Raw genomic sequence first — 21,979 nt, 5'->3', positions numbered from 1 at the left:
CATAAAAACCAATCCCACCCTTCAGGTGGCCTGAAGGCCCCTTTGGCAGCTCAAGAAGGTGAAGGGCATGGGCAGGTACTGGTGGAACCCTTCACCTGCATTTTCTCATTAAATCCATCCAAAAACCTAACATAACATTATTATCCCCATTTTACAGATAAGCTGATTCTATTAGTGTAAAATTAATGTCAACATGCTTTAAAAAGCTCAGAGAAGCAATTATCACCAATACTCCACTCCTCAAATCCTTGTCTATATTTGGCTGGCCACCAGACCATATAGGAAGGAGATGGGATTCATAGGAATTAAGACGGGACTAAAGGGAACAAGAATTAGTGTATAAAGGAAGGGTAACAAAAGGAAGGGAGATGATTCTAATGAAGGTTTCTCTCTTCTTATGTTGTAAAGGAAACAGAGACAAACCAAGAAGTAGACTCATAACTATAGAGAACAAACTAATGGTCACCAAAGGGGAGGTAGGGGGAAGGGGGATAGGTGAAATAGGTAATAGGGATTAGAGTACATCTATCACGATGAGCACTGAATAATGTACAGAACTGTTCAATCACTATATTGTACCCCTGAAACTAACAGAACACTGTATGCCAACAGAATGAAAATTAAAAGCTTTTAAAAAAATAAATAAATAAAATAAAAGTGGGTGTTGTTGAGCAACAGTTACTGAATTAAAAACAGAAAAGAGGTGCTTTGGAGCAAGTGGGAAAAGAAATCAAGTCAGAGAGCAAAAAGATGGTGGGAAAGTGGCTGAATCTAGACACCATCACAGAGCACAAAATGGCATGCAGCTCAGAATTGAGACTTGTGAGAGAAATTCTAGATCCCAGGATGTGGGGAGAGACATCTGGAAAATCCTGGTCTTCGTCTTGTCTCCAAGCAAGGGGTCAGCTAGCCCAAGGGAAATTATTCTAGAAATGACAAATTAGAGCACCTTTGGCTGCCTATTTTAATCTCGTGTCCTTCTCATTGCCAAGAGGCTCTTCCTAATGTCCTTCCAAATGTCTCCAGCACTCTGTGCCTCTTCAATACCCCTTAGACACAGAGAGCTTCTGCTCAGCAGCATCCTCATTTCAGAAAATTTCATCAATCTGAGAATAGTCATTAAGCTGCCTCTTATCATTCTGTCCTCTAAACTAAAGGGATTCATCCAGAACCTGGACAGCCACCTAGGGAGAGGTTACAAAGAAGATTCCAGCATACAAAGTGAGCCAGACTCCATGGTGCCCCAAGATATCTTCCAATCCAAGAGTCCTTGATTCAATCCCTTTCATTTTCTTTTTGTGAACTTTTCCATCAATTTGTTCAGTTTTGTCGCCATAGCTGTCACCTCTCCAACTTCTCCATATTCCTTTAATGTTTTTAAATCTAATATGTAGAGGGACAGTTTTTCACAATATAAAACAAAGCCTCATTAATTCCGATTAAGTTGGAAAAGTCAAGTCCTACTAAGAAACCAGTGAAAAGTATTTTCAATTTAAAAAAATTATTATAGAACACTTCATAATAGATTTTAACAAGCAAAATGAGAAAGTTAATGAAAGATGGCGAGTCACAACAGCTTTGTTTTTATGGCACCTCATACTTTTCAAAGTATTATTCCATACATTATTTTGTCAATTTTATTCAACATGTAAATGCAATTTATAGGTAGTAGATCATCAAACCTGTATCAGAAAGGCTTGAATTATCTGGCTAAACTTGAACTTTTAACTCAATAAGAATTAAATATAACTATTCCAAGTGTGCATCAGAGCAGTCTGAATTAATGAGGTTCTGCTCTACTGAAGTTATTATAAACCTGAAAATTTTATGGCCATAATATATCCCAGGGTGTCACTCCCATCTACATGTTAGTAATAAATACTGTTTCTTCACATAGGAACTTTTGTCATAACAGAGCATCCCACTTTAAAGAAGCTTCACCAAGTAAATTATCTTATATCTCAAACACCATAGAAATGCTTTATACGAAAAATGTGCTAAGATTTCATTATATTCTCTAAAAACACTTGCTTTGACTTACAATGAGCATCAATAAGGAAGATATCGAAAGAGGTGAAGGACTCAATAGAAATTATCACCTGTTTTGTCAGAGTGGTGGTTGGGGCGGTGGGGGGAGTCACAATTAATCCAAACTAACTAACTAAACAACACATGTATAAACCCAGTCACAGAACCATCTATCTGAGGAACCTGGGTGACTTTGAGAAGGTCTGTGAACATCTTCACCATGTTCACTTTCTTCTTAAACCTGTGGTCGGAGTCAGAACAATTTATTGTCTTTTCACAATGGTCAGAAAGACAATGCCTTTACCTACCTTAAAAAGTCTTAAAATGTTAGCAACCATGATGGACACGGAGCTTGCTGCAGCACCTATGACACCAGAAATCTTGTCAGGCTTGGTGAAAATGGGTGGATCTCCATTAGCACACTTCACGTCGGAAGCGTCTTTCTCTATCAATGCCTGCACGAACGTTAATGACTGCTCCAAAGCATAGGTGTCCCTGGAGCATGTGTCAAGGATCCGGACACCCAGAGTGATATTGGAGAGGAGGTCAGGGTCCTTATTAATCTGGTCGATTGCATAAAGCATGGCCTCCAGTCTGTGGATCCCCTTTTCCTTCTTCAGCTCCCCACAAGGTACCCCTCTCTCTCCCTTTGCATGGACAGGGAAGAGACCCCCCAAAATGATGTCCCCATCCACTCGTATGGAATGGGCATACTCCTGGCTGTGAGTTCTTTGCATCATTGTGAGGATCCAGTAGAACTTGGCGGTCAGGAGGAAGAAACAAGGGCAAGAGGCTGATCGTTTTCCCTCGCATACCATTTTCTCCACAGGTGGTGTTGCAACCCAAGACCCAAAGTTTATTCTTGCCACAGAAGAAGGGGGACCACCAGAGGCTGCACCTTCTGGAGGCTACCATCAGGGCCCATGGGGGAAAAGGCTCTGTGGGTTTCAGCAAGTTTTCTTGATTTGAAGGTCACAGTGAATTTCCATCAGACCCCTAAGGTTCAATTTTATTTCCATACAAAGTCAACTTGCCTGGAATGGTGCAAAAATTAGAATAACAGCTGAGGTTCTGAAGGTGGGATGAGGTCAACAATTCACGTCCTTGAAGTCAGCCCTGTAGCAGAATTATTCCTGGGGGGCAGGGGAAGGGAAAAAGAGGGTTCAGTTCAACGGGTCTACATTTTTCATATTTTTAAGCCCTGTTTATACCAACCTCTTTTTTGTTTGTTTGTTTGTTTGTTTCATTTCCCCTATTTAGTAAGAAACTAATTTTTTTTTGTCCCCCTATGATTCTGAACACCTGGCTGCACTGCACCCAAACAGAGAGATTGATGACACTTTTGGAACAAGGGAAACAGAAAAGTATCAGAAACTAGGTTGATTCTCCCAAGCCACAGAGTATTTTTATTTACCATTTTATTTCAATAAATCCAATTTCCATGCAGGTAAAAATCCTGTGATTGATGGCATTATTTCTTTTCAAGTCTGTTTTTACTTTTTACGGTTGTCTGAATTTAGCATTTAAATGGTGTCCAAGAAATCATAATGTAAGTTTATTTTCTGTGATATATTCAACAAGCCAGTCATCTGTTAATGACATTTTTTGGTGCCTCGGATTTCCCAGTGGGGAAAAAAGTGATTATTCAATCACAGAAAGAAAGAAGGAAAGAAAGAAAAAAAAGAAAGAAATCAAAAGACCCAAAATACATCTTACAGATTATGAAAAGATTTAAAATAAAATGTCAGCTATTTTGTATAACTTATCTTCTTGTTCTCTGATAACAAAACAAAGACTTGAAAAGAGACACATGAGGAGGGTTATATGTCTATGAATATGAAGATATGCCTATGAATTTGTTGGGGTGGAAGCAATGGGTATTCTCACGGTGCTGAAAGTAAACATTCTTTGATCCCTGAATCACAAGGAGCAAATCAGAGCTGGAGATCAATTGAAGAGCTTCTTAATTTTGTCTAACTCAGGGGGGAAACCAGTTATTTCATCAAGGCTAGAAATAACCTAAAATGAAAACAGCTAACCAGCAAATCTAGAGAAAAAGTTTAGGACCTTCAATCTTAAAGAATTCCATGAGGTTCTTTCAAAGGACCTTTGAGGAGGTTTAACTGAAACCAAGCACTAACTTAACATAAGAAAATCTGATATTTGAAACGCACTTATATTTAAGCGAATAAACAGCACCAACTTGTTTTGGTAGGATGGTTCATCTAAGGCTCGTTTCTAACATATATATATATATATATATATATATATATATATATATATGTTTAAAACCTGAAATTTGGACAATTCTCCTCAAACCTAGCCAGCCAACATCTGGTTGTATTTTGCATTCACTTGTTTAATTTCCAGTTCATAAAATTTTCCTTCTATCCTCCCTGTCCCAAAGGAAGGATACTGCCTCCCTAGAGGATAACTGAACATATGTCCAAAAGCCTTCAGAGAAAGCCACACTTCTTTCACTTTTGGGTTAGGAAAGAGGGCTGGCTCATCATAGCCCACTGCCCTGGATTTCTGTGCATACACTGGAGTATACTCAGAAATACAGCCAGTGGCCCACTCTGCTGAGATGGTTCTATTCTGCCTGTGACAAGCATTCCTGGCCTCCTGACACAGGCTAAACCCTAGATTCCCTCCATTCTATCCCCCAAATCATCCTTTTCTGATTTTTCTCACCACTTGACTGATATTCCCTCGTGTTCAATTCTCCTAGCAGCTGCTTCTCTCTCAGAAAATCTGTGATTTGACAATAGCCTGACCTCGGCCATTCCACAAAAGGAAACACTCAGAAAGTCAACTTGACTTTCTGGATTAAAACCATTTAAGTGATGGACCATAAATTACATCAACCACCCATTAAGAGATGTAGGATTATGTTTTACAGTTTCACAAGGAAGACCAGCTATAAGACAGTAAAACCTCATTAATTCTGACCACTAATTTAGAGCTTGAGACCAAGACCACATGGCTAGGCTGACCCTTAGCATATCCTTTCTGACAGAGCACAGAATAAATGGGATATGTGAAGGAGAAATGCTTAAGGGGGAAGGGGAAGGACACCTGTTGTTCTCCAAAGACCAGCCTTTCTTCATTACACCAAGCCACTCCTACATACTTAAAAGAGTAAATGGTTTTCAATTATACAAACATAAAAACAGTCCATCTGTTAATTACAAATCATCCTTCCCTGCTTATGTGGCATCAACCTAGTTCCACTCGCTGTATAGTCCTGGAATAAAATTGAGTTTCTTATAAAAGTATTTGTGTTTGAAATAATGTTTTAGTTTCCTTAGCATCTCAAAAGTCTGTTTAGAGCTTTAAGTTAAGGAAAGGTTGGGGATGAGCAACAGCGAGGCAGGAATCATTTTCTTTGATGGGTGAATGCACTTAAATGGAAAATGAGATGTTCCATTTTGGTTATTATTGATTGGACAGCTCACTTGAATTTTTGCTTAAGTTCCCTCCCCTGCAACATAGAATTAAGTGCATAACTTCTCAAATGCCTGGGTTTCTTTTTGGTGAAGGGACGACAGAACCCAGAACCTGCCATGCAGCACACACAGAAACACAGCACCTGGTCCAGGCTACGTACTCACTAAACAAGAGCTGTCATTGCTAATCTAGTCTGTAACTCATTTTCCATCAAGACAGAATATCTTTTTCTATATTTGCCCAGTTGGTGAGGTTTTTACTAAATTTTGTCACTTTAAAATTGAAATCAGGGGACGCATTAGTGTCTCGGTCGGTTAAGCATCTGCCTTTGGCTCAGGTCATGATCCCCGGTTCCTGGGATCAAGTCCCACACAGGACTCCTTGGTTGGTAGGGAACCTGCTTCTCCCTCTGCCTGCCCTCCTCTTGTGCACTCACTCACACTCTCTCTCTCTCTGACAAATAAATAAATAAAATCTTTTCAAACATTAAATTAAATCAGAACCATTTATAAAATACTGAAATATTGCAGTTATTTCAAAATTTGATATGACGTCATAAAAATCAGACTCTCAACAACTGAAAGGTTTAGTTTTCCTTTTAAATCTTAGGGACAAGGGGCGCCACGGTGGCTCAGTGGGTTAAAGCCTCTGTCTTCGGCTCAGGTCATCCTCCCAGCATCCTGGGATTGAGCCCTGCATCGGGCTCTCCGCTCAACAGGGAGCCTTCTGCCTCTCTCTCTGTCTCTCTCTCTGCCTACTTGTGATCTCTGTATATCAAATAAATAAATAAAATCTCTAAAAAAAAAAAAATAAAATAAATCTTAAGGGCAAATAAATTTCAAAGTTTGTAGAAAACCACATAAATTCAGTTTCATTGTATAATCTTACATTGCCTAATCTTACTGTTATGCAATTCTTGTAAACTTTAATCTAAACTCATCCTTCTTAAAGTCAATGAGTTTTAAAGAAATAATGACCTTTTCATATAACCGAACTAAATAGCTCTCCTTCGTGTCCTGTGCTTGGCTTAGAATAAAACAGTCTTTCTCTCAAATGGACCTTTCTCTGGGAATGGGTGCAAACCTCGCCCTGCTAATGGACTTCTTCAAGGAGGTGTGAGGTCTGCAATCTTGAAATCAGCCTCCAAGGAGAGCAGACGCCTTACACTGTTTCTCAGTCCACAGCAAGGGCTTCACAACCTGTGAGGAGGCCTAATCGTTAACCCTAGAAGCCCTACAGGTTCTCTCCCTCCTGGCCAGGGTTAGGTACAAGTAACATCATACGTAATTAGGCACTTCACCAAAAGTCCCTGCTGGACCAGGGAGGAGGCCTCTGGCTGGAACATGAGTCTGGGACCTCCTAAGAGGGATCTTCTTTCCTGAAAGGCCAGCAGGAAGGACAGCTCCTCAAGGACCCGGAATTCTGTTTCTCTTTGTTTTCTACATACTTTCTCTGTACCAAAGACCCAAGTGTATAACACAGTAACTCATGAATTTTCATACACCCCACCCATCATTAGCTCTTACAGAAATGAGAGAAGAAGGCTCAGAAAGGTTGAGTATGACCCAAAGCCCTAAGCTAGTAAATGGCACCGCTGTCAAAATCTCCAGGCCCCCAAGGTGGATCCTGTCCTTCAGAAAGCACTCAGTGCTACAGAGACTGGCTGACATAGGAGTATGAAGGCCCTTCCCCTCCACTGAAATCTTTCAGAAATATGTAGATCTTCAATGGATAGCTCTTGAAGAAAAATAATGGAGAAGTTAGGAGAAGACAATCTGGGGGCATTTTCTAGAGCAGGGTAATTTCCAAATCCCTCAAAGGGCTGAGGATATCAGATAGAGTTTATCCAAACTCCTGCTACAAACCAGGTTTCCTGGCCAGCCTGCTGTCAATGAGAACAAACCCAGCATCCCACATAGGGCCCTTCAGGTCTGTTAGCAGGTCTTCCTCCAACACTTGGCAAGTGCTTTTAAGACATGATATGGTAAAATCCTCACTGAGGAATCTAATTAGCCAAGAACTGTGATTTTTTTTTTCCCTTCATAAAAAGGCCAAACAGCATCCCTAGGCTGGCTTCCATTCAGCTCTTTAACAAAAAGGTTAAGCTGAATATTGTCATCAACTCAAAATTGCAAATCTAGCAGTTTCACCTGAAACTGCCCATATTTGCAGCTCTTTTCAGTTGTTTGGGAAACGGATCACATTTGTCTATGATCTCCTATGCTATCAGATGTGTGCATGGCCCTGAAACTTCGGGGGAGGGTGTGTCCCAGAGTGAGGATGGGCTCCAGACAGAGCCCTCCCCTGACAACTCTGGAATTGGATCTTTGTTTGACGGTCACTAGCTGATGACCTGAACATGCCACTTCACCTCTGTGTGCTTCCATTTCCTCATCTGTGAAATGAGGGAGATGGACCATATGATCTCTAAGGTATCTTCCAGCTTCCCATTCTGAGATTCTATTATTTAATAATAAGGGAATGAGATTATGCTCAAACACCAGAGCAAGGCTTTGCCAGCTCAACACAATAACTGACTCTGTTTGCAAGCTGAGTGACTTTTTCCCATCAGTGAGAGAGGGTTGTGAAAACTCTTCTGTACAAGCAAACCCCATATTAAGAAAATCTGATAGGGGCACCTGGGTGGCTCAGTGGGTTAAGCTGCTGCCTTCGGCTCAGGTCATGATCTCAGGGTCCTGGGATCGAGTCCCGCATCGGGCTCTCTGCTCAGCAGGGAGCCTGCTTCCTTCTCTCTCTGCCTGCCTCTCAGTGTATTTGTGATTTCTCTCTGTCAAATAAATAAATAAAATCTTTAAAAAAAAAAAAAAAAAAAAAAAAAAAAGAAAATCTGATACATGAGAAGCTCAACTTACTAAACAGATAAATTAGATGGTGATTATTTGCATTACAAAAGAATTCACCACAGGTTTCCTTTAAATAGCTAAATCCCCCATGCATTTAAAATGCAATCTGATTTAGTAGAATTCAATTTGTGCAGCTTCTTTTCCCAATAACATAGCTATTGCATAAAAAGACCACAGTTAAAGTAATGAGAAGCCACTCTTACAGTATGTATATATCATATAAGAAGAGGGAAAGTGAGTGAAACCAACATTTACTGAATGCCCATACTATACCTAGAGCCTCACACACATGATCTCATTTCCTTCACAAAACACACCTGTAAGATTGGTATCACAGCCCCCATTTGGGAGATGAGGAAACTAAAAACAGAAAGATCATATGAATGTGTCCGAAATCTTGGGCCAGAACTCAAATGCAGGACTACTGCTATGTTCTTTCCCTCACTCTACGCCCCTTAGTTTCAGGAGACCGTGACAGACAATGTGCACATGAGTGTGGTATCCTGGGGTTCAAGAAGTCCCTGATTCTAATCTCACTCCTCCCCCGACCACCCAGTATTTGCTATGTGGCGTTGGGAAGTCACTTCACCTGGAACTAGTTTCTCTGTTTCTAAACTGAGGAATGGTTTCTGTCACCTCCCAAAACTGTGAAGTCAAATGATATAATAATGTATGTAAAAGTATTCTACAAATTGCCAAGTGCTTAAGAATGTACAGGGATACATTAATTTAACAATTATCCCTTACTTTAACAATTAGTCCTGGAATTCAAAGATTTTACTAGTGTTTTGTGCTTAGAAGACTTGAAAAAACCACTTTACCATCACACTCAAAGCCGGCCAGACCCTCACAAATCATATGTCTAAGGAATCAAAGGAGACTGGAGGAAAATTGGAAAGAAGGACCCCAGAGGAAGTCAGCGCAAGTGCAGCATCTGACGTGGACACTTGGAGCATCTAAACAGCTATTCTGAAGGAAGTGGTGACAAGATATTCTTCTGTAATGAAAAGAGGACAGTGGGAAACCTTCCTAAGTTGTATACAATATATAATACAGAGCTTCGGGGCGCCTGGGTGGCTCAGTGGGTTAAGCCGCTGCCTTCGGCTCGGGTCATGATCTCGGGGTCCTGGGATCGAGTCCCGCATCGGGCTCTCTGCTCAGCGGGGAGCCTGCTTCCTCCTCTCTCTCTGCCTGCCTCTCTGCCTACTTGTGATCTCTCTCTGTCAAATATTTATTTATTCTCTCTGTCAAATATTTACTTATTTAAATAAAATCTTTAAAAATATATATATAACACAGAGCTTCTACCACAAAGGGTTATTACCATTGGAAAAGTTAGCCAACAAATAGCCAATAGATTTCTATCTTTAGACATAATCTTGCCTGGAAAAGTATAAAATTGGCAACAGCTCAATAATCTCCCCCATGTTCTTCTTGGGCTCTCCTGTATCTTCCCACTTGTGCTCACCTGCACTTTCCTCCCCCAGACCTGTATCTCTTCCCTCCCTCAGTGTTTGATGTGTCCTATAAGTCACACTCCTAAGACTTGATTCTCCCATTATCTTGGCCCTCCCTAGGGACTGAGGTAATTCATTGACAAGTACCAAAACTTAAAGATGCATTAGCATCATCCCCCACCTGGAACATCTGCATTTATAAGACAATTTCCAAGAGATCCATAATTTTTTTACCAAAGAAATGTCTCTAAAACTAGTAATGTAACAAGTTAAAGCCAGGAGTTATCATGAATCAGTAGCCTCTCAGCAGTGTCCTTCTAATCATTCCAACAGCAATGCCTACCACTCAGAAGGCAGGTCCTAGTATAATACATCATGCTCAAGGTCCTTAGTCAGTGAATAAGTTCATCACAACTTGTCAAAGCACCAAGTAGAAATGAAAAGCAAAGAAAACATCTTTCTGAGCCAAGAAGGGAATGAGGGAGGGAGTGGGGAGGGAAAGAGATAGAAGGAAGGAAGATAAAAAGAGAGAGAGGTAGGAAGGAGGGGAGGAGGGAGGGAAGGAGGGATTGAGGGACAGATGAAAGGAAAGAAAATGGAAATCAAATCTAAACTCCTAGCATACAGAAAACCCATTCTTGTGATAAAAAACAATGTGATTCAGCTGACTGAGCCTGTTCACATCCTCTCCTGGAACAAGATGGAATAACTGTCCTTTGCAAGAAAACCACATGTGTGATGTCCAATCAGGTTCTACCAAGAAAACAGCAATAGTTTCCTGAACCTTCAAAAGCCAGCCTATTCTACAGGTAAGGAGATGTGGCCAGGTCTTTGCTATGGATCCAATTAAAACATAAAACCATGCAGCATCTTCCTTTTAAGACACTGAAACAGAACAACTCCACTCTCCCGAGTAAAGGCAAGGTCCTCTTTGTGGGGGGCATTCTAACCATAGGAGGAAGACAGTAGGAAAGAGACTTAGAACGAAAAACATCATTGCTACCATGAGCTGGCGTCTGTGTGTGCAGTGTACTGTGCCTCATGCCTGAAGACAATGGAACACTCTTACACAAAGATTGGCACACAATGTTGCTGTCGTGAATGTCAGCCTGTTGTCTGCTGCATAAACACCAATTAAATCAGCCCCTTAGCAGCTCCAACCTGCTCAGCTAAGTTTGAAAAGAGCACATCTCCCCAGACCTCTAACTTTGTCACACTTACAGAAACTCAACTCTTCCTTTTATCTATTCCTTTTGTGTTTAGATGGGGGTTTTTTAAATATTTTATTTATTTATTTGATAGATCACAAGTAGGCAGAGAGGCAGGCAGAGAGAGAGGAGGAAGCAGGCTCCCCACTGAGCAGAGAGCCTGATGCGGGGATCGATCCCAGGACCCTGAGATCATGACCTGAGCCGAAGGCAGAGACTTTAACCCACTGAACCACCCAGGTGCCCTGTGTTTAGATGTTTTTTAGAATTATTCAAATATTCATAATTTGCAAAGAGAGCAAATTAGGTAGGACAGAACTAGCCAGCACAAACCAAATAGAACATACTGAGCCTAAATAACCATATAGAGCTGTGTTCTCAGCATCTTTTTCTTTATTCTGGGTAAATCCTCTCCTGAAGAGCCTCTCCTGAGCTATTGCTCTCCATATCCGGGATTTAAAAGCAAGAAGGCTGTCTTTATCTCAGGTATGATGCAACCTGTAGTTGACTCCAAAATGGGAAAATTGCATTTAAAAACCTTACTCATTTCCCCAATGGATAAGGCTTTTCTCTTCACAATTATCAAGCCACATATTTTCAAGAACTGAGCAATGAATTTCACACAGCTGATTCTGTCTCCTACAGAGATTTTTCAAGACATTATTCACAAGCAAGTGACCAAGGTAAACTAAAGTGGTTTCTGTAGCCATTTGCAATTATTGACAAACAATTTCATAACGGAAAATGGAAATTACAGTCAAGTGCAATAAGCTGTTTATCCAAGATCTACCTGCTGGTGGCTCTTTCCCTTCTTGTGTTTTTTTTTTTTTCTTTCAAGCAAATATAAGCTATTATCAGAATGCATTTCTACTCTTTATATTTCTTGTCAATATCTCCACCACCAGCCCTGTTTTCCAGTTCTGTCAGTTGGCAAGATTTGTACTCAATCGCGGTAGTAGCTGAGATGGTAGCCTATCCCTGGGTGTTCGAGAGACTCCCATGTCGTCAGTTCTGTAGGAAAGGATCACCCTCAAATGGCAAATAGGGCATTCCCTTCCCCAGCAGGACTAGCTTCGGGGACTGAGGGGCTTGGGTGACTGCGGCTGGCGGGTGGGTCTATTTTCACCCCCACCATCCTGGGAGCACAGACCCTCTCTGGCCCCAGGCCCTGCAATTTGGAGCACAAGGAAAACAATTCTTCAGGGAAGCGTGGGGGTGCCGTCTTGCGCCGTTGGGCGACTTGCACACCCCTCTGCATTTCATTTGCACCAAGGGAGGATGTCAGACAGACAGGTTTTTTGTTTGCTTTGGGTTTTGTTTTGGGGTTTTCGGTGATTCGGTCATATTTTCACCTACTGTATGAACCTCAAGGGATCTCTGAGCTGCTTGGCAGAGCAGATGGGCTCGCTATCCGCGTGGCTCACAGGGTTCTCTACCTCTGTCTCTATCTCTACCTCTATCTCAGCCGGCAGCCACTCACCCCGCCCCCGCTCCCCTCTTCCCCGCTGCATCTTCCTTTTCCTTCACGGTTCCTTTGGCTGTTGAACCCGGGCTCTGCATAGAGCCCAGGGCCTTAGAAGTACCTGGTTTTTCCTGCCTTTCCCGCGCCGCTGGGGTATTCCAGCGCCGCCCTAGTCCCCCCGCACGCCCCGGGATCCAGCCTCTGAGCGCGGCGGGACCCCGAGCACCCCTGCCCCACCTGGCTGCCCCGCGCGCCCGCGCCCACGCCCGCGCCCCTCCGCCTGAAACTGGGGCCACTCTGGCCTCAGGTGCTTCCGAGGAGCTGTCGGGCGCATCTGCCTTTGCTCTTTAAACTCAAAATCCCTGAGACCATTCCTCCTCTCCCCTACCCCCAACAGGACAGGAACTCCAGTGTTTTCCCAAAAGCCACAAAGGTGGGGAGGAGGGGGACGGAAATCCCAACCCCGCCGGGCTAACTCCTAAAATACCAAACTCAGGGCAGAGGTGCAGGGATGGAGGGGTTCTCGAGAACCCCCAAATCAGCAGGCTTCTCCCGCGACTCCGGTCTTCCCTAGATTCTGGTTAGATATTCATCCAGCCCCGCTCTGAAGAAGGCGGGGGTTACCCCGACTCATCCCGGAAGCCTCTAACTTCGGAAATCCCTCCCGTTAGATTTGCACAACGGAGGTACCTCGTCATCTCGGCGGGGCAAGTCCGGATTCCGCGAGGGCAGGTCCAGGAGGTCACCCAGGGCAGGCAATCCAAGGGAGAGCGCTTTAAAATCCTGCCGCCGCACGCCCCATCAGAGCACCCTAGGCGCTCCTGCCCCCCTTCCCGACACCCTTCAGTCTCTCATTCGCCGACTAAACTTTTGGGGGATCACATCTCCAAGCCTTGGGAGTTCCACGCTGAGCCTTCCTCTTTCCTGAACCTCTTCACTGGAATGTAATCATGGGAAGACAAGAGGGGTGGCTGCCTTGTTCTTTGCAACGTAAAATCAACAGATACCCAATCAAGCTCCAATGCCCGGCCAGCCCCTCGCCCCCTGGTGCCCACTCTCCCTCGCCCCCCGTTCCCGTCACCTCCGCCTGCCAGTTCTCTCCCAAACTCTGGGTGTGCAAGGCCACTGACTTGTGCCCAGGAATCAACAAATCGCAAAAGTGATCGGAGAAGAAACGGTGCACCTGGCTGTCCTGAACGGTTTTAAAGAAGAAAACGGGAAGGAGAATAAAATAGGGGGAATTCTCCTTTTTCCGCAAGCACCACCTTTGGGGGGAAATTCGGGGAACGGGGGGCGTTTTTCCCCGTGGTTCGGCACTTGCTCTTCTTTTCCTCTTTCGGCTGCTCGGCGCGTCTTACCCTGCTCCCCGCAGAGGGCGCGGTGAGGAAGCCCGCGGGGGGCCCGCAGCTCCATGTCAGCGGCGCCGCCGCCGCCGCGCGAGGCACGCACCGCGGCCGCACTTGTGGCTGGTCTCTGGGCTGAGGGGGCTGAGCTGGCCCGGCCGGCGCCAAGTGTCTTCCATGTGAATAACAAATACTCCCACCGGCGGCCGCGATTGGTCTGCGCCCGGCGCCTCCCGATCCTCCGCCCGCGGCCATTCACCCGGCGCGGCGCGGGGAGCCAAGGCCGGGATCGCGTCCGGGATCGCCAATCGCTTCGCGCCAACCAGTCTCCTCGGGAAGCAGGAGGAGGAACCCCGAGGGGCGGGAGCCCCTGGATTTCGGTGCCACTGAGCCAACCTGGCGCGGGCGGAGAGAGGGACGCTCGGCTGACGGATTCCCCTCCGCGCTACATCACTTGAGCCCGCAGCGACACCGGGACCAGAAATGCCACTAGTTCTGATTTAAAAAAAAAAAAAAAAAAAAAAGGCACCCCCTCCCCGCACCCGCCCCGCCCCCAACAGAAAAGGGAGGACCCAAAGACTCGGTGGGGGGTGGGGAGCGGCGGGGAGGTAGGGAGAAGTGCGAGCGGAGGGAAGGAAGAATATGGCTGTGAGGGAGCGAGCAGCTCCGACCGCGCCGCGAGCCCGAACCCGCGCGGGAAGGCGCCGCACGACGGCCACGCGGAGCCGGCAGTCGGGACCGCGAGCCTGGGCTCCTCCTTCAGGAGCACAGCTCCGGAGAGGGTCACCGTGAAGAATACATGGTCGAGGGCAAGTGTCGCCGCACGCTTTCTCTTCGGGGGTGCGCAAAGTAAAGCCCGCCAGCCGCGCGGTTTCCCCTGCAAAGTTTACCTCACGCGGCGCCGCTGTTCGGCCATTTGTCCTGCTCGCGGCTCCGGCGATTGTCTCCCCCACCCTCGCTGCCGAGGGTCTTGGGGGGCGCCTTCTACCGAGCCCCCGGAGCTCGAGCATGGACATAGGACGGTCCCGCTGCGGGCACTGCGCAGGAGGGGGCGCGGGCGGTCACGGGGACCGTCGTGGTAGGGAGCCGATTCTAGCAGCCGCCGATGCGGGGCGGGAAACTCCTGAGGACCCGCGCCGCGCGGCTCCTCGGCGTCTGAGGGGGAACCTCGGGATTCCCTTCGCCTCCAGCCGTGGGAAACCCGCGGGCTCTGCGTGCGCGGTCCAGCGGCCCTCCCCGCACTTATCGCTCGGGCACCGCGCACCTGCCGGCGCGCGCGCGAGAGGGAGCCCCGGGCCGCCCCGCGCCGGGGGAGCGGCGGCCGGCGCCGCCTTGTGTTGGTGAGAAAGTTCCATCTAGAGGCGGCCGCGCGCCACTGCAGCCCACGCCCCCGGCCGCCCGCGGTGCGGGGGAGCGCGAGAGCCAGCGGCCGCCACTCCTCGCCGCCCAGCGGGCGACGTGGGAACGCCGCGGGACAGGGCGACGGGCGGTGGGAGACAGCGAGGACGGAGACCGGGCGGACAGACCCCCGCGCGAGGCAGCTCCTCCTCCTCCATTCGGCATCTCCGCAGGGAATTTCAACTTCCTACGCGGACAGGTCTCTTGCATGATCCTGTGTTCCTCATCCTGTCCAGGCTTCCTTAATTCTCACACCAGCTCTGCGAGGGGATGGAAGTAATAAATTAACAGGGATGAAGAAGGGAGCCGAGGCTTAGAGACACAGCTGCAAAGTGCTAGAGCCAGAAAGCAGAGCTGCCTGGCTTCCAAACCCCGCACACACTTCTCCAGGGGGTTGTTGCTTTTCCCAAAACTGGCATCGGTGTGTGACGTTTCCACGGAGGAGACAGCTGTTTCGTAAAACCACCCTCTTTGTCCCTTAGAAGAATCTACAGGTTTCCAGCTCGGGAGACCTCTTCCCCTTTCACTCCCTTCTCTTCCCATTCCCATTCCTTTAACCTCTCCCATCTTCACAGGAGGGGGCTTGACTGTGGGATCATTTTGTGATCGCAGCCACCTGGAGGGAAGAAGGAGGCTTTGGAGAAATAAAATGGGCTGCGTCCCTTGTCCTCTAACGGGAGCTTCAATCCACAATGAATGTGTAGCACAGTCTTGAAGGCAGTGACCAGCAGGCAGCCCAGCCTGGAGCAGAGAAGGTGCTAGAAGAACTCCTGATACAGAGATTAGATTAGGGGTTGGGTGGACTCATCAGTGACGTGTCTGCAGGAAGTTTGGGAGACTTACCAACTGGCAGGGCTCCCTTCTTCTCAGAAGTGTGATTTCTCACTCAGCAGCCTGATTTCTGTAGCAGACAGCCCACCACCCACTCCAAACTGCAGACCAGTGTGTAGGTCTTAGCAGTTATCACAGGTCACAGCGGGCTGTCTGAGTCTCTTACTAAACCCTTTACTATGTATGCATTAATACATTTGGAGAGTGGAGAGTTGAAGGAGGGGGCAGGCATAGGAAGTCTGAAAATATTCTGAACCCACAGGGTTGCTGACCACACGATGGTCTCCAGGGTCTGCGAGAGGCAAGCTGTGGGCCCAGTAAGTAGATGGTTGCTCCAGGACAAGCAGGGAAGGCAGCACCCTGGCATTCTGGTGGGCCCATTTCAGAAATGAGGACAGCATAGCTGGAGGCCTGACAAGGCTAAGTGAGCTGTTCAGGGGAGAAGTGCCTAATGAGCCTGCTTTTCTCCTTTTGCTATTGATCATCACCTGCGGAGAACTGGTGTCCTACAGGCACATTGCTGCCTCTTTTGGTGCAGCCCTCTGAGAGATGAGCAGAACTGATCTTCCCTGGGGAAAGTTTAATTCTCTTCTGTGGTTTTGCATCATCTTTAATTGTTGATACTCAGAATGGGACCATCATCCCAGTCCCACATGGAATCCAGTCTATAGGGAATAGATCCATTATATGTATTCTGGAGTGTTTTCAGTGAGTTTATCTGGAGTCCCAGAACAAGGGACATAAACTCATACACAGGTTATAATCCACCCAGACGGATGGCAACATCAGGGCACAGGAAGAGAGACCATCTCCACGAGTCATTGGTCCCTGTCAGTTATACTCACTTAAAGAGGCACTAGACTATCCAACCTCTATTCATCAAGCTGCAACCCCATGCCTCTGCTTGCCCTCTGCTGCAGCCTGTGTCGGAGGAGAGTGTCTAAAGCCCAGGCAGTCCAGACAGCAGGTAATTCCAGAGTCATCCACCTGGTCTCTCCTTGGACTATCACACTGCCGTCTGAAATGTATCTTCAGAAGGTGTCAAACCCCATCAGCTATCCCACCCCAAATATTTATGCAAACCAAATATATTTCCTGGTTGTTAATCCTCCAGGAAGATTTGCCTATAATCTTCTCATTTTCAGTTGATTTAAAATGTGAGAAACTGCCCATGTGTTAGAAAATGCAAAAAACAATGCCATATGTTTGGGGTCCATTTAACTCAAGCTGTGATATGTATTCCACACATGGAGATTTATGCCACAATTCCTGCTTTGGGGTAATCGTTAAGACTTGGAACCTTTGCAGGCTACTCACCCAGGAGGAATATTGACAGCGTGAAGCTCCCACATGGAGCAAAACTGACAGGGAAAAGTGGGAATGGGATTTGTTTCTTTTGGAAACTAAGACAATATTTTATTGCTAAACCATCTGCAAGTGGTGTATATCCTGTTGGTTTTGCTCAGTTTATTAAAACACTGGCTCCTGGAAGCAAGATCAGACATGTGGGACTGACTGGGCCAATGAGGTTCGTGAAAATGATGCGCCCCTCAGCCTCACAGCTCACACCTGTGTGTAGGAGCCATGGGAGGGATTTCCTGAAGGGATAAGTACGGCACCATGCATATGAATCCCTAACTGGCTTCACTGGGGTTCCCCCAGGAGCACAAGCTGAGACAAGGATCCAGGGGCAAGTAATTTATCAAGAGTGAGGGAAGTCCCAGTAGTCAGGTGGGAGGTGGGGAAGTGAGCCAGTAAAGGGTACATTATCAAGCCACTTGCCACTGTGGGCCCATAGAACTTAATACCAGTGGAGAACCCTGGAAGCCAGGGTAGATCACACACCAGAGTTGCCCCAACCCAGGGGTGAGGGAGCTATATACCCACTCCTATCAGTTGTTAGTAAGAACTGCTCACAGATGGTGTGAATTTCAGGCAATTTCAGCCAACTGGGCGGCAGCCAGCCTCCAGAGGCCAGGTAAAGCCCTCTGGCAAAGAAATGCAGGTGCTGGCAGTTAGTAGGCAGGCAGTGTATAATCGAGAAGTCTGAGAAAAGATAGCAGGTGACAACATCTGCAACAGCTGCCTTTAGGAAAACTGCACGACACTTACATGGATCAAGGCAATGTCTCTCCACATGTGGTCCTGAGGCCACCTGCCTCAGACTCACCAGGGAGCCACACAGAAGCACAGATTCCTGGGCTGGATCCAGAGCTGTTTGAATCAGACTTACTGAGATAAGGCCTGGGGTCCTCTATGTTTTGCAAACATTCCAGGTGATTCTGAAGATGTTCACTAAAATTTTGAAATCCACTGCTTTCAGGAAATCAGTCTTCCTCACAGGCAAGCAGCAGGCAGCATGTTTAAATACGTAAAAAGTTACGTAGGAGACAAGCCATAGAAATTAGGAGCCTGGGGAGGGGATGCCCATGCTGTCTAGATCCTTGTTCTCTCTTTTACAACTTTTTTTTTAAACTGAGGAGGTTCCATCCAGTGTTTTCTAAGAAAAGAGGCTGAGTTTCATTCCTAACTCTGCCATTGATAAATCCTATTCTCTTGCTCTTTTAATATTTCTGCACCTCAATTTTTTACCTGTATGTGGGTATGGAAAAGACAGCCATCTGTTCCACTCCCCTATCAATAATGTAGAGTTGTCACTGGAAGGGGGCTGCTAACACACGCACAACACACACACACACACACACACACACACACACCACTGCATTTCCCCAACCTCTTCTGCCTCTAGCTGAGGTCAATTATCTAGTTGCTGTAGAATGAACAGAAGCAATGTGTGCCACTTCTAGGCTGAGGAAATCGAGAAGCTGATGCTTCTACCCTCCTCTCTTTCCCCTTCTTCCAGGTGGAGGTAGAGACTTTCATGGTCTTAGGAATGGCAGTTCAAGATGGAAGGGCACCTGGGTCCTCAGATTGCCAAGTTGAGGAATGCTGCCTGACGACCAGAAGCAACCCTGCGGAATTGTTAGGTGAGTGAGAAACTTTTACCATATTGAGTCACTGAATTTTAAGGATTCATTTGTTACAGAACTTTGCCGTTTTTCCAGTAAAGTGGCATTGGAGGAGGTTATAGAGAGGTCCTTGGAATGTGCATTTTGCCTGCTGTTCCCATGCTAGCAGCTGTTGCAAGGACGTAGCCTTGAGAGAGTAATGTGTTGTTGAGACCATCTGGACTGGATATGTGACTGAACCCCATTAAGACTTCTGTATAAACTGTTAAGATTCTGGTGGACGGGCACAGAGATCTACTTACCTTGTAGTCACCCAAGACAATCTTCATAAGTAAGTTCCCTTGCTTGTTATACTTGCCACCTACCAATCTGGGGCCATCTGCCTCTTTCTTAGGTCTCCTTGCCCTCTGTAGTCAGTGACTGGTTTCAGATTTTACCCAGGGAACTGCCAAGATTGCAAGCCAACAAACGGACCTGGTAGCGTAGCGGGTCCTCACTAATCTAGGAGACACAAGAGAGAAATATCCCTGTTTCTCTAAGCACTACTTCAGTGCAGCTACTTGCCCTTCCTCAGCACCACTTGTGTGCTCAGAGGCATAGGGCCACGTATGTCCTTCCCAAGCCCCATCCTCCCTACCTCTGGCACAGCCTGGCCTGAGAGAAGGAAAAGATAGCAGCATTGCAGGGTCTGCCTCCTCCCTCTCTCTTACCAGACACATTGTCAAGCTGAGCGGACTGCTGCTCAAGAGAGAATTGCATCTCACTTCCTCTTAGAGGACCTCCTTCAAGTCTCAAAAAAAAAATATTCTTTTGAACTAGCTGGGGAAAGGTATCTGTATTTCCCAGCACTGAAACACCTTCATTATTTCTTCTCCACCCACCCTTCTCAGACCAGATCAGTCCTATTTTTCCTCAAAAACTTTCCCAGATTTCTAGAACATCCTAACAAAACCAGCACAATTTAGCTGTTGGTGGTTTATATTAATGCATTTTTTTTTCTCTTATTGCATCTCTATCAAGCAGGACTGTTTTCCCATATGGTATAGTAGTGACTTCACTTGGGTCCTAGCACAGATAGTAAGTAATCATGAGTTCCTGGGCTATTAACCTTGGAAAGAATTAAGAGAAATACCACCACGACTGTGGCTGCCACCACCCCCAGCAACACCCCACTGCCTCTTTCTCCTTCATCTCACCACCTGCACCACCTCTACCTCCCAGTCCTCGACCACCATCCATCAGGCACCCACCTTCGCTCCCTCCAAGGCTAAATAAAAGATGACACTAGAGAAAGCTTAATGGAGATCATATTTTTAAATCACTTTGTAAAGATTGCTAGATGTAACTCAATCCCTAATGTGACTTTGAGTCTTACATTTCAGTTCAGTAGGTTTAAAAACTATCTAAACCTTACTCTAATTATTCATGAAATTTTTAATCTGACTCTCAGAAACCTGTGTTCTTATAAGAAAAACACTTAAAACAATGTTTGGCAAACAGAACACAAATACTAGCTACTCATTGCTATTGTCCAAGAAACAGCTTGTATTATATTTCATATGCTTCATATTTGTAACAGAGACTTCTGGTGATAAGTTGAGGTCGGAAATAAGCATTAGTTTCATGAGAATTCCAGGGATGGGATATTTTGGCTTGTTTTGCTACTTATCATCAACTTACTAGGAAGTAATAACCAGACAAAAGTATGCAGATGAGCGTGAACTCAATAATGAGTCCAGATACACCATTTGATTTTTTCCAAGGCTAATAATCAAGTAATACATGATTACCCACTTGCCCAGGGAACTAAACGAAGTCATAGCCACTACATCATAAAATAACAGATATGCCTAACAGATTACTAATAACACAGAGAAAATGTACAACATTCAACAGCTAAATGATATAGGTCAGATTAGGGTGTTCTGTGAGTTTGAGAAAATTTTGAGAAGAGAGGACCAAGCTGGTCTAGGAAGGAGGGGTAGAGAACAAAAGAGTATGTTCCAGAGCTTAGGGAAAACACAGCTTTTTCTTTCCCATAGTCCAAAGGAATCTTATTAAAATATTATTTTCTAGGTACAAAAATATGGCTTATAGTAAGCAAATCATGAAACTCACCCAGATGTACTGAGATACCAAAGGAACCTAGCTTTAAAAAAGAAGTTAACTTACAAGACAGCGTAGTAGGTATCTACAATTGTATAACAAATTACCCCAAAACTTAGCAGCTTTAAACAGCACACACTTATTATCTCACAGTTTCTATTGGTCAAGAATCCAAGCCTGGCTTACATAGGTCTCCAGCTCAGGCTCCCTCCCAAGACCGCAATCAAAGTGTTGGCTGAGACATTAGCCATCTCAAGACTTGACTGGGACAGGATCTGCTTCCAAGCTTACTCAATGGTTATTGGCAAGCTTTCGTTCCTCGTGAGATGTTGGACTGGGAGCTTCAGTTCCTTGCTGGTTATTGGCCAGAATCTGCCCCTAATTCCTTGCCATATGAACTTCTCAATCAAGCAGCTGACAACGTGGCAACTAGTTCATCAGAGTGTGCAAGTGAGAATGAAATCAGGAGCATGCTAGCGAGATGGAAGTCACAGTCTTCTGTAACCTAATCTTGGAGGTGACATCCCCTCACATTTACCGTTATTCTTCTATTCACTAGAAATGAGTCAGCAGGTGACTCAACCCCCACTCAAAGGAAAGGGGGTGATTACACAAAGGCACAAACTCTAGGAAGCAGGAATCTTCAGGAGCCGTCTTAGAAGTCTGCCTACTACAGGAATTGTTGCTTTGAACATCTCATCACAGTGAGGCTTGTGGAGCCCTGAACGTGCCTGCCCGTGGCTCCATCAAGCACTCAGAGCCATTGTTAAGCAAGGAACAGCATCTACCATTTATAAATTCTTAAACTTGGCCACTGACAGCGTTAATATATTGTTGCAGTTAATGAGGAAAAAATAAGTTCG

General features: G+C 45.7%; 1 protein-coding gene across 4 annotated transcripts in view; it reads right to left on the bottom strand.

Annotated features, from left to right (window-relative positions):
• The window catches only part of GRM8 (glutamate metabotropic receptor 8), a 737,764-nt gene extending 722,697 nt beyond the window's left edge, over positions 1 to 15,067 (bottom strand). Inside the window, exons 1-2 of one of the 4 annotated variants that reach the window (XM_059396474.1) lie at positions 14,703 to 15,067; positions 2,337 to 3,161 (exon numbers count right to left, since the gene is read on the bottom strand). In XM_059396474.1, the coding sequence (XP_059252457.1) occupies positions 2,337 to 2,846 (510 nt within the window). In that variant the 5' untranslated portion in view covers positions 2,847 to 3,161; positions 14,703 to 15,067. Of the gene's footprint in view, positions 1 to 2,336; positions 3,162 to 13,159; positions 13,278 to 13,827; positions 14,261 to 14,702 lie in introns of those variants that run through there. The other 3 variants (XM_059396472.1, XM_059396471.1, XM_059396473.1) reach the window with 3 other exon arrangements.
• Between the last annotated feature and the right edge of the window lie 6,912 nt (positions 15,068 to 21,979).

The sequence above is a fragment of the Mustela nigripes genome, chromosome 4 (assembly GCF_022355385.1).
Source record: "Mustela nigripes isolate SB6536 chromosome 4, MUSNIG.SB6536, whole genome shotgun sequence".
Lineage (NCBI taxonomy): Eukaryota > Metazoa > Chordata > Mammalia > Carnivora > Mustelidae > Mustela > Mustela nigripes.
Note: the sequence above shows the minus strand (reverse complement) of the source record. Positions and strands in the feature narration are given on the sequence as shown.